The sequence below is a fragment of the Strigops habroptila genome, chromosome 2 (genome assembly GCF_004027225.2).
Source record: "Strigops habroptila isolate Jane chromosome 2, bStrHab1.2.pri, whole genome shotgun sequence".
NCBI classification, from domain to species: Eukaryota; Metazoa; Chordata; class Aves; order Psittaciformes; family Psittacidae; genus Strigops; species Strigops habroptila.
Window position 1 is genome coordinate 121,722,378 of NC_044278.2, and position 13,094 is coordinate 121,735,471.

Below are 13,094 nucleotides of genomic sequence, written 5' to 3' on the forward strand. Positions count from 1 at the left end.
TGATGCTAAATATCCCAAACTTGTGCCTACTGGTGATTCATGTGATTTCATACCTCTCCTACACAATATGGGTTTAATGTCAACAGGCTTCTGTGTTCCCTTCCCTTGTGTAAGTGGCTGTCCGTGCACTAACCTGCTTTACAAACGTGATTAACTTCATAGAATCCCAGACTGGTTTGAGTTGAAGGGAGCTTAAAGCTCCTCCAGCTCCAACCCCTGCCACGGGCAGGGACACCTTCCACTAGAGCAGGTTGCTCCAAGCCCCTGTGTCCAACCTGGCCTTGAACACTGCCAGGGATGGAGCAGCCACAGCTTCTCTGGGAAAAGTCTGTGCCAGCGCCTCAGCACCCTCACAGGGAAGAGCTTCTGCCTCAGAGCTCATCTCAATCTCCCCTCTGGCAGGTTAAAGCCATTCCCCTTGGCCTGTCCCTCCAGGCCCTTGTCCAAAGCCCCTCTCCAGGTTTCCTGGAGCCCCTTTAGGCACTGGAGCTGCTCTAAGGTCTCCCCTTCAGGAGCCTTCTCTTCTCCAGGCTGCCCCAGCCCAGCTCTCTCAGCCTGGCTCCAGAGCAGAGCTGCTCCAGCCCTCGCAGCAGCGCCGGGGCCTCCTCTGCACTCACTCCCTCCACCAAAACTCTTCATCTCCTGTAATACAAGTAACAGCAACTTGCTTGAGGATTTCCCCATGTTCTGCCTCCCTTAAAGAGAGTCCACTTACAAACTTTCTGGTCTCACAGTACAGAGCAGGTTACCAGGGAGTTCCTGCTGTTTATCAGGTTTATGGATCATGTTGGAAGGGTGTAACCTGTTGGGTGACAATATTTGCTAATCATCTGGAACTAATCAGGACAATCAACCTGAACCAGCTGTAACATGCCGCAGCAAAGTTTGCCTGCATTGAAACACCACATCTATCATGGTGATGAAATTTGTTGTTGCTAATTGCACATCCTACCTATTGAAAGTGGAGAAGGGAAATGATCCAAGCTGTGGGCAGCTCTCTCCATCTCCAGAAAGAACCAGAAATGGTATGGGGGGAGCGCGTGATTGGCGCTGGGATGGATTCCAGGCAAGGGGACAATCCATAGGATGGGAATCTCAGCTTGAGAACTACATGGGCCAGGTAAGGGAAATGTGGGAGGGGTGTATACAGTCATTAATGTTGGAGAGAACAGGAAAATGTTACCTTAGTGTGGGCTTAAAAGCAAACAGGAGTGATCCTTCTTGCTCAAACCCAATTGTGGCTGCCCCATCCCTGGCAGTGTTCAAGGCCAGGTTGGACACAGGGGCTTGGAGCAACCTGCTCTAGTGGAAGGTGTCCCTGCCCATGGCAGGGGGTTGGAACTGGATGAGCATTAAGGTCCCTTCCAATCCAAACCATTCCATGATTCTCTGAAGTACTTCAACCTGGAGAGATTTTTTCCTTTTGTATAAGCTGGTATCTTCCTGCCAGAGCTCCACATGCCCAGAGAATAACACCTGAACAGAGGCAGTAAAAAATAAGCCTGGTTTTTCCCAGTAACACAATTCCAAAACATGAATCACATCATTCCTCCCCACAAGCAGTGAGACTCAGCTTCTCTTTATATATCATAAGGCTAATTTCTGCTGCAGTTTGTTGACAGGCACATCACAAAGTGCTGCAACAAATTACACCTTAAATTAGCTGCTCCTGTAGTACTAATGGCAGGTTGTATCCAATGCCTTAGGGAATGTAAATTATTGGGTGAATGCAGAAGACCTGTTCTGTGGACATTGTATAAACCAGGACTCTCAAAGGTGCCCATTTGACAAACAAAGCAGTTGATTCTTTGCTTCAAAAGCTCCCCATGAGCCGGCTTCAGTGTGTGCTTGAGCCCAGAACCCCCCCGTGTGCTGGGCTGCACCCCCAGAGCGTGAGCAGCAGGTCAGGGAGGGGATCCTGCCCCTCTGCTGCGCTCTGGGGAGCCCCCCCTGCAGTCCTGATCCAGCTCTGGGGCAACAGCACAAGAGGGACGTGGAGCTGCTGGAGCGAGGCCAGAGGAGGCCCCGGAGCTGCTGCGAGGGCTGGAGCAGCTCTGCTCTGGAGCCAGGCTGAGAGAGCTGGGCTGGGGCAGCCTGGAGAAGAGAAGGCTCCTGAAGGGGAGACCTTAGAGCAGCTCCAGTGCCTAAAGGGGCTCCAGGAAACCTGGAGAGGGGCTTTGGACAAGGGCCTGTAGGGACAGGCCAAGGGGAATGGCTTTAACCTGCCAGAGGGGAGATTGAGATGAGCTCTGAGGCAGAAGCTCTTCCCTGTGAGGGTGCTGAGGCGCTGGCACAGACTTTTCCCAGAGAAGCTGTGGCTGCCCCATCCCTGGCAGTGTTCAAGGCCAGGTTGGACACAGGGGCTTGGAGCAACCTGCTCTAGTGGAAGGTGTCCCTGCCCGTGGCAGGGGGTTGGAACTGGAGGAGCTTTAAGGTCCCTTCAACCCAAACCAGGCTGTGACTCTCTGAAAGGTGCAGCTGTGCCCTCTCCTTGTATCCCCATTGCTAACAAAAGGCTCTGCAATCAGAATTTTCCTGATGACTCAGTTGCTGCAGAAGCTGTTTCTCAGGCTCACAGTCACTCACTGAGGCTAAAAGAGTAGTGCTTAATTTTGGCAGTAACATAATTAGGCTACATTGGAGCCCAGGATACAGGATGAGTAACAGAGCACCATTTTAACAGCCTTTTTGCACTTCATCTCTTCTGGGGGAGGCAATCAGCAGAGCATATTGAAATCAAGCCTTGGCGTGGGGGTGAAAGACCTTCACAGAGGAACAATCTCTGTTGAAGGAAGTTTCTCCTGAATTCTTGGCTTCCTAAAGAAGTAGCAAAGAACAGACAAAGCTTTTCAGTTTTGTAGAAACAAAACTCCTGTTTCCCCTGATATTTCTAGAATATGAAACATAAACCAACCACCCCCTGAATGGTCCAAATTCACTTCTGTGGGTTTCCACACTTCAGTGCTGTTCTTGTCAAATTCCAATTAAATACCATGTCACACACCTACATAAATGCAGAAAACATTAATCCCTCGTAGTGCCTCAGCCTAATCTCATTCTCAGATTAAAGGAAAAATATCACATTCCAGCCGTAGCTCTTCAAAGAATGCTGTAGATCAGGAAGAACATCCCTGGCAGTGTTTGAGGCCAGGTTGGACACAGGGACTTGGAGCAACCTGCTCTAGTGGAAGGTGTCCCTGCCTGTGGCAGGGGCTGATCTGAACTGAATGATCTTAAGGTCCTTTCCAGTCCAAACCGTTCCATGATTCTGTATCTTCTGATTCACAAGCAGTTGCCTGTGTAGGTCTAAGAACACAGAATCATAGAATCAACTAGGTTGGAAAAGACCTTTAAGCTCACCCAGTCCAACCGCTCCCCAGCAGTGCCAAGGCCAGCACTAACCCATGGCACTGAGGCCTCGGCTACACGGGGTGTGAACACTTGCAGGGCCGGTGACTCCAGCCCTGCCCTGGGCAGCCTGTTCCAATGCCTGAGCACCCTCTGGGGAAGGAATTGTTCCTCAGCTCCATCTAAACCTGCCCTGGGGCAGCTTGAGGCCGTTTCCTCTTGTCCCATCCCTTGTTCCTTGGGAGCAGAGCCCAGCCCCCTCCTGGCTCCATCCTCCTGTCAGGTAGTCGCAGAGAGCGAGAAGGTCCCCCCTGAGCCTTCTCTTCTCCAGACTAAACCCCCCCAGGTCCCTCAGCCGTTCCTCATCACACTTGTGCTCCAGGCCCTGCACCAGCTCCGGTGCCCTTCTCTGGACCCGAACTGTTCTTTGGTCTTCTTTTTGTGATGCTGTTCTCATGGTCCTTACAGTTAAAGGACAGATCTGGGAGCGTATCCTGAGTTAATTTAATCTTGTTCTTTTCCTTCACAGTCCTGATGTTGCCCTGCAAAAAGTATTTAAATATAAATCTACTTACAAATATGTTAAAGTTTCACCCATTGCAATAAATTCCGGGAAAACTGAGCTGTGGTTAGAACATGCTGCTGCTGTCTTCAACCTGGTGGCTTTTATGTATTCTACTCCCAACAGTGTTCCTAAGTTTCTTCTCTGTAACACACTGTTCAATTCTGTCCATGGTTGTTCTGCAGCCACCCAGCCTTCGGAACAGGTTGACTCTCAATTTGAGTGATACTTATAAAACTAAGAGGAGATTTCTAGGAAAGCTGTATTCTTACAACAAGTAGTACATGGAGGGATAATAGTAATCATTAGCAAATAGCTGACACTCTGCTTTTCGCTGCTGTGGTGCCAAGGTGACTTCTGAGAGGGGGATACTCTTTTTTGCTTTAATTATGATTCATGGGCTAAGTCATAATTTTAGGATGGTTTCCTGAGTTCCTGAGCACTCCCAGCCATGTCAGCAGCAGGCTTGCTTTAAGGCTAGAGCAAGACCATTAAATAGAAGGGTGTTCTCTATATCTCAGCCTGGAGAAGAGAAGGCTCCTGAAGGGGACACCTTAGAGCAGCTCCAGTGCCTAAAGGGGCTCCAGGAAACCTGGAGAGGGGCTTTGGACAAGGGCCTGGAGGGACAGGCCAAGGGGAATGGCTTTAACCTGCCAGAGGGGAGATTGAGATGAGCTCTGAGGCAGAAGCTCTTCCCTGGGAGGGTGCTGAGGCGCTGGCACAGACTTTTCCCAGAGAAGCTGTGGCTGCCCCATCCCTGGCAGTGTTCAAGGCCAGGTTGGACACAGGGGCTTGGAGCAACCTGCTCTAGTGGAAGGTGTCCCTGCCCGTGGCAGGGGTTGGAGCTGGAGGAGCTTTAAGGTCCCTTCCAACACAAACCATTCCATGATTCTATGATTTAATGACTTTTGACTAATTTTTGAAGCACCTCATCTGTGAGTCACTGCAGATGGGCATTGTACAGGGACAGCATCACTGTGTGCCCCGTTCTTTTTCTTATTCCTTGGTTGAGGTCTGTGTAGTCTAAATCACCATCATCCAGTCTTCCTTGGTATTACTTTATGAGGAAAATACTCTTCTCTCTGTATCTTCACTAGTTTTCCTGTGCATCTTTGTGATCTCACTACGAGCAGCAGTTAGAGGGGGAAAAGAAAGGGAGGATTCCTTATAAAATAGCTGATACTGTAGTTGTATGGGAAATTCACTAACACATCATTTGCTTCCAGCCCTAAACTGGTGCGTAACTCTGGTGTGTTCTCTTCAGTAGATTTAATGACACTTGTATTTAAATAGAAGATACTAAAAATACCTCTTTCTTACTGATGTGTTTTATTTTGCAGCCCTGGAAGGAAACGTGACTTTTCGCCGGTGCTTTGGAGCCAGTACTTTGAGTCGATGGAGGATGTTGTGGTAGAAAATGAGACTGGCAAGGATATATCCTTTATTCTAGATGGAATTGTTCTTATTCTCAGGGGCTGGAGCAGTATTATGTGTCATTTAGTTTATTTGGGTTCTTTTCAACTTTTTCGTGTACTGCTGCTCATCTTTCATTTCGTCTTTTGCAGGGATCAGTACCACTAACTGGAGCTATCCCTTCTAAACTGACAGTGAAGATGTTGTGGCTGCCCCATCCCTGGCAGTGTTCAAGGCCAGGTTGGACACAGGGGCTTGGAGCAACCTGCTCTAGTGGAAGGTGTCCCTGCCCGTGGCAGGGGGCTGGAACTGGATGAGCTTTAAGGTCCCTTCCAACCCAAAGCATTCCATGATGGTTCTATGGGAGCCACTCGTGCTGCTCCCACTAATGCAAATGGCACAGAGAAAGCACCACGTGAGGTCACATATATACGCACCTGAGATGTGGATCCCAACTTCTTGCACCCTAAGTTGTCAGTCCTGTGGCTGGGGTACAGACAGGGAAACTTCTCACTCTGGCCAAGGCAGAGGCAGCGATGCCATCAGAGTTTTTTGCAGCATCAAACTAGGTTTCATCTCCAAGGTCTCTTTGCAAATATTCATATTTCTTCTATACTTCTTTTCAACCTGACTTCTCTGTCTGTCTTCAGTTGTAGTTTAATCCAGTTGATGACAGTCATCTTCTTTGAGGTGCTCAAACTGCTGTTGTATCCATCCCATTTGCTACCTGGGAGCTCCTTAATAAGTCCAGTGTGTGCAGGTGCTGGGACAAGGCTTCCCATCAGTCTTAACTCTGCCTACAGCTCTGGAAAAAGCAGGTTTGAGAGGTACTTCCACGTATTTTGACCTAATTACAACATGAAACCATTGTAATCTGTGTTTAAAGAACACAACCTTATAGTTTGAATAGTTACATCCTTTTTAAGCATGCATATTCTAGCTTGGCCATTAGGAAAAGCAAACTTCCAAGCTTTTTTTCTCCAAATACCAATTTAGTACCTACTTCTCTAACACCAGCAGCACGTTTGAAATGAGACAATTCTCTCTCCATGTTGTTTTGCTCAGCTTGTCATTATTTTCTGTTAACAAAAGGCATTTTTCCAGTTAATCCCATTAATTCTCCATGTTTTGCACCTTGTCTGCTTTTGATGTAAGGGCTGTGCACACCCTTGAGGCTTCATAAGTAGTAAAATATAAAGGATAATGGACCTATTTGAATAGGTGATGTCCATAAGCATCCTAAATTTAAGCAAATCTTAGTTGTTTGGGGTTTGTTGTGCTGCCTGTAACCTTTTACAGAAGCTTGAGCTCCTGTATGAAAGGTTATGGACAGATGTGTACTGAATTCATGAACGGAGCTGGTGTCTACTGATCTGCCCCAGGTAGCTACTTCTACTCCATGAGATCTCATATGGACAAACTCCAGGTGAAGAAACTGCTTAAGCTGGCACAATTTAACTGGAATGCCATAGGGAGCACCTGCATGAGCTGTTTGCCAGCAGCAGATCCAAAGGGAACTGCAGGAAACCAGTGAGCAGCCTCATCAGTAACTGCAGCAAGCAGGGCTCGGTTCAGTGGAATGCTGTTATCCACCCCAAGAACAGGAGGAGAACAGTGGAAGGAGGTGAAGTGAGTTGTCTGATGTGTTGGTCACAGTTTTAGGCACTGAACACACATCTCACAACTTCATCATTTTAGCAACAGAAGTTTTAATTGTATTTAATTGGGACCATGTTGTGAGAGACTGAAATGAAGCTGTTCCTTATTTTCACAGGTATGAGTGTGCTTGTCCTGGAGGCAATAACCAAACTTGACACGGGTGGTTTCTGGGCTCAAGCACACACTGAAGCCGGGTCATGGGGAGCTTCTCCTCACCCCACACCCCAAGTCCTTCTCCTCAGGCTGCTCCATCCCGTCTCCCCATGTGTGTGCTGTGTCTGTGCTGGGATTGCCCCAACCCAGTTCATTTCACTGTTGTGCACAGGAGGAAAAGGGTGCTGGCAGGAGATTATAGAATCATAGAATGGTTTGGGTTGGAAGAGACCTTAAAGATCATCCAGTGGGGATTACATGGAGGAGAAGATCTAGGCAGCAGGAAAACAACTCTTGAAGCTTAAATCAAGTTACATTTTGTCCAGATTATGCTTGCACATGCCTGTTGATCAGGGGAAAAATCATAGAACCATAGAATGAGCTGGGTTGGAAAAGACCTTTAAGCTCATCCAGTCCAACTGCTCCCCAGCAGTGCCAAGGCCACCACTAACCCCTGGCACTGGGGCCTCGGCTACACGAGGTGTGAACACTTGCAGGGCCGGTGACTCCAGCCCTGCCCTGGGCAGCCTGTTCCAATGCCTGAGCACCCTCTGGGGAAGGAATTGTTCCTCAGCTCCATCTAAACCTGCCCTGGGGCAGCTTGAGGCCCTTTCCTCTTGTCCCATCAGGCCTTGGGTGGAAACAAAGCCCACTGGGGGACTGGGGACTCTAAAATACTTTCAGCAAAGTATCTTCAAATAACTCTGTGGCATGTCCTTAACTGTTCATACACTTTTCGAATTTACAAGAGTGGATCGGAGGGGCCTGTCCTGCTGCTGTTACACGGTGGAGGCCATTCTGCTCTTTCCTGGGCTGTATTTACTGTAAGTAACCTGCTGCTTTATGCAAGTATGTGTATGTATGTGAATATAGTTGTGTGAGTGTGGAAGGCAACTCACCTCTCAGCTATGTTAAGCACAAGAAAATCAGTTCAGAAGCTGTTTTATGATCTGGTTTGCACCTAAGTCTTCTGCGTAGCTCCTTGTGAAGTGCCAAGATGTTTCTCTTCATACCATACCCGTTTATTTTCCAGAAGGCTGCTTTTTCATGACTACCAGTGAAATTCCAGCAGCTTTATCTCATCATAATATTATCTTTGTGTGGTTGGGGCCCTGTTTGGCTTGTCAAGGAACCTCCTTTGCTGCTCAAACAACTCTGAGGTGGTGTCAATAGGAGTGAGCGTAGGGTCTGACCAAGCCAACATCCCTCCATCCCACTCATTCCCTTTGAAAAATGAAGGGAGTTATGGAAGAAAACCTCTAAAGGATGTCAAGTAAAGTAAATTCACTTGCAGGGAGTGATTTTTATTTGGGACCTTTTAAATCCAGGGGCTCTTTGAGCTGTCTACTGCCCTTAACAGCAGGATGCTCTAGGATGACTTTGATGGAAGAGTGGCTGAAGTCTCTACATCTAACCCATGCTTTTGGCTGGGTCAGATTTGTTCCCTTTGGGCATTGGGCTGGAGATGACTTAGCCTTTAAGCACAGATTCAAATAAGAAACAAGAATGAACATTTCAGAAGAGTCAGTAGCAACTGCTCTTGAATTCCCCACATGATTCCTGTTGAGTAATCCTGGTGTAATCATAAACTACCTTATAATATAATGAGACACAGTAGAAAAATACTTTGCCAACTGGGTTGTAATTTTGGTCTTGAATAGTAGTTTTACACCTAACAGCTCATTTATATCTTTATCTGAACTAGAGACTGGTGCAGATCTGGGTCTGCTGAAACTGTTGAACTGTTAGTAAGATGAAGATTTAAGCCTGTAGTTACTTGCTTGTAGCTCCCTAGTTGGACAGATGTCTTTTACCCTGCTAGTGTAGTGGTTTTGTTATGCAGCGAAGGTCATTAATTGGAGGCAGAGGCATGAAGTCACATATTCCTGAGTTAAGGAAAGGGCTTCTTACAAGTCACTTCCATCCTCTGTAGAGCTCTTTATTTCCAATAGCAACACTAATACTATGCATTTAAAACCCTCTAGAGTGGAATTTAGCAGTCATCACACTGTATATTGGCTTTTTATGTTGCTATATGTTACTATAGCAATTAACAGAGATCACAGACAAGATTCACCTCACACTTGAGACTGCATCTGCAGGAGGAAGCTGCCGCAATTAGCTCATGCCTTTGCATGGCTGCTATAGAATTGTTTCCTTTGTGCATTTTGAAATGAAAGTTTGGCCCAAGCAATCAAGTGTTAGATGTTGGGGATGAACCAGGGATTAAACCCCCCCCGATCAACTCTTTTCCCTAAAAAAACCAAGAAGAAATCCAAATTGGGAAGTATTGTGAGTAACCATTGATAAATAAAATAACAGCCTGCAGGAGCAGCCTGCTCCTTTCTGCTTTTGCTTATTGGCCTGGTAACTTCCTGCATGATGTTGGAGCGAGGCCAGAGGCAGCCCCGGAGCTGCTGCAAGGGCTGGAGCAGCTCTGCTCTGGAGCCAGGCTGAGAGAGCTGGGCTGGGGCAGCCTGGAGAAGAGAAGGCTCCTGAAGGGGAGCCCTTAGAGCAGCTCCAGTGCCTAAAGGGGCTCCAGGAAAGCTGGAGAGGGGCTTTGGACAAGGGCCTGTAGGGACAGGCCAAGGGGAATGGCTTTAACCTGCCAGAGGGGAGGCTGAGATGAGCTCTGAGGCAGAAGCTCTTCCCTGTGAGGGTGCTGAGGCGCTGGCACAGACTTTTCCCAGAGAAGCTGTGGCTGCCCCATCCCTGGCAGTGTTCAAGGCCAGGTTGGACACAGGGGCTTGGAGCAACCTGCTCTAGTGGAAGGTGTCCCTGCCCGTGGCAGGGGTTGGAGCTGGATGATCCTGAGGTCCCTTCCAACCCAAGCTGTTTCTACTATGAAATTCCCCCACTCCTGCAAGGCTGTTATTTAAATAATCAATGATTCCTTAACACAAAAGTTTTCCTTTCAAGACTTAATCTCTGTGGTGCCTGAAATAACTTATGGAACTGGAGCTGTTGGTGTCTGATAGAGCCATGATTGTATTGCAGCCCTCCCTTTCTTTAAAAAGATCCCTCATTTGTTCCCCCCGACCTCTTTGGACTAATCAATTTTTGTACCTTTCAGCCTTACTGTAAAACTCTGTTCTTTGAGAGCAAATAGAACATTTGCTGCTTCATCTTCATCTCTTCTGTATAGCCAAGACTTAGTTTTGTCAGGTGTAGAGAATAGGGGGCATTACTTTGGTGTCTAATCCCACTGCTGCACTTCAGTTTGCAGAGCAGACACAGAGCTTGAATCCATTATCCCAGGAAACACACATAATGTCTTGTGCTCCATGAAATAAATGTCCTCAGATAAAAAGGATGGAGCTTTGGTTAATTAAGGGTAGTTCATATGGAATATTCTTGCTTGGTTAACACTTTGTGCAATCCAGGTTCAGTCACTTTGACAGGAGAGGGGGTTTTGTCACCTTTGCTGCTGTTTCAGGCTGTGCTTGCTGCTGTTAATCCTGTTGTAGATGAGGGGTGGTGCTTTGCAAATGACATCCTCTTTGTTCCCTCTTGCAGGCTGCAATCATTAACAGGATTCAGTGCAGGATCGTGGCTTTAGATCTCCGAGGCCATGGTAAGTAAAGAAATGAATTTAAAATCACAAAAAGCATGTTACACACTCATATTTTAAAGAAGATGGAACAAATCCCTCCTAAAAGGACTAAAAAAGCATCCTTAAGGCATCCATGTGTGTATTCCAAAGCAGGGATGGAAAAGGGAGCTCTGCAGCCACCCATCCTCATGTGCCAGGACCTGAGACTCCCTGTGCCTTCGTGCAAGGCAGTGGTGGACTTGTTCCATCCCACATACTGCTACCAAGCCCTTCCTTCATGTTTCACAACCCATAGCTGGTCTTTACCATCAGAAATAAGCTCTGCTCTTTAGTTTTAAGATACTTTGCAAATATGGAATGTTATGGGGAGTATTTCTTATGATAAAGTACCAACTGTTCCTATTAACTCTGGGCTTCTTCATTATTCATGTTAACTGCAGTAGCCTCGCTCTTAATAACTGTGCCAAAAAGCTTTGTGCAGTTGCTGCTCTAAATCCTGAGGAGTTCTGAAGGTTTTCAGCTTGTGTGAACTTAACTTTTGTTTGTTCTTTCAGGAGAAACCAAAGTGAGGAATCCTGAAGATCTGTCTGCAGAGACTATGTCAAAGTAAGGACGCTGATGCTCTCTCTTTAGTATTTCTTTGTTCACAAACCTTTGTCTATTGAGCAATAAACTACTTGAGAACACACAACCTTCATTCAGGGAGCTGGAAGGTCGTTTCATTTCACATGAGTTTGGTGGTTATCCCTTCTTCTCCTTCCATTTTGGGACTGTTTGAAATCTATTTGGAATTGTATCTCTTCCAGCTAAGTCAAACTCCCAAGCCTAGAGTCATTCTCTAGGGTTTAAATTCACTTTAAAGATCAGTGGCCTCACTGCAGTGAACACTTTAAACCTGCAACATGCTATAACACCAATAGAAGGGGAATTCTTTCCTTGGACATAATGAATTGGGGCATTTTAGCTGGATCTTCTTGGCTCCTTGAGTGCACCCACCTTGGACCGGCGTCACCCCCAAAGTGGGGGGCACAGACTGAGACTTTCAAGCATGGAGGGAGTTGCTCTTTCAAACTGCCATGACCTGCTTTGGGCTGCAAATCCCCCTCTTGACAAAGCTGTAAGAAAAGCAAATCCCCACTGCTCAGCACATTATGTCCATAGTTAGTAGAAAGAGACTCTTTGCTATGAAACAATTAAATCATGAAGGATTTTGTAACCTTCCTATGAACAAATCCACTTGGTTTGTTGTGGGGAGGCCATGTGTGAAATGGATTCTGACTTCCATTGTGTACCTTATTGCTACTGTTTGTGGCTTGTCAGATCCTGATGTGGTGTTATTCTGAGGAAACACTGTATGGAATGATGGGAATTTTTTAGATCTGGAGCAGCATTACGATGGAGGGGGAACAAGTTCCTTTTGGTTTTAAACCTTTTTCTCCTTTTAGAAGTGAGCTTGAGAGTTATTCCTGAATAGACTTTAAATAGGAGCCTTAAATTATAGCTGGGTTTCATTTTTCTTATCAAATCCTCAAGGAATTTTCTCTCACAGGGCAAACAAACTGGTCATCCTTGGTTTTTTGACTTGTTTCCCATTTTCCAGTTGCAATACTGCTCAGGTCTCCTGTTCCACTGGATAGTTTTAGGCAGGAAAGCAAACTTAGGTGTCTTGAACTACAGTGCTCTTCAGTAAATGTCAATCATGGGCTCTGCTGTTGTTTTGGGGTTTGGGAATCACACTAGCCAGCTTTAACACATTGCAGTGACAGCTTCAGGTTCAAGTAGGTGCCTTATGAAAAGGGTGAGGAATTGCCCCTTGCCTTGTGGTTTCTGTGCTCATAGAGTCTGAATCCTTTGGCTTGTGCTCGGTGTCGTTTATCTTTGCCTTGGTCAGCAGGGCTCAGTTCTTTTCTCCTTTCAGAGCAGTGAATTCCTTAGTCTGTGCTTCCATGCAAGAGAATTTGATGACTTTTTCTCACCTTTTGTTTAAAATTCCCACCAGCTAATGTCAATGTAGAATGTTCTCTTCAAGGATTTCTTTTAAATCGTAGAATCATAGAATGGTTTGGATTAGAAAGGACCTCAAGATCATCCAGTTCCACCCCTGCCATGGGCAGGGACACCTTCCACTAGAGCAGGTTGCTCCAAGCCCCTGTGTCCAACCTGGCCTTGAACACTGCCAGGGATGGGGCAGCCACAGCTTCTCTGGGAAAAGTCTGTGCCAGCGCCTCAGCACCCTCACAGGGAAGAGCTTCTGCCTTGTATCCAACCTGAACTTCCCCCGTTTCAGTTTGAACCCATCACCCCTTGTCCTATCACTCCAGTCCCTGATGAAGGTCCCTCCCCAGCATCCTTGTAGCTCCTTTCAGACCCTGGAAGCTGCTCTGAGGTCTCCACGCAGCTTCTCTT

General features: G+C 46.8%; 1 protein-coding gene across 2 annotated transcripts in view; it reads left to right on the forward strand.

Moving 5' to 3' along the window:
• Nucleotides 1-13,094, forward strand: part of PPME1 (protein phosphatase methylesterase 1) — a 34,773-nt gene that overhangs the window by 10,248 nt on the left and 11,431 nt on the right. For both annotated transcript variants that reach the window (XM_030476840.1, XM_030476841.1), the window contains exons 2-5: nucleotides 5,251-5,344; nucleotides 7,867-7,959; nucleotides 10,652-10,709; nucleotides 11,243-11,294. In XM_030476840.1, the coding sequence (XP_030332700.1) occupies nucleotides 5,251-5,344; nucleotides 7,867-7,959; nucleotides 10,652-10,709; nucleotides 11,243-11,294 (297 nt within the window). The remainder of the gene's footprint in view (nucleotides 1-5,250; nucleotides 5,345-7,866; nucleotides 7,960-10,651; nucleotides 10,710-11,242; nucleotides 11,295-13,094) is intronic.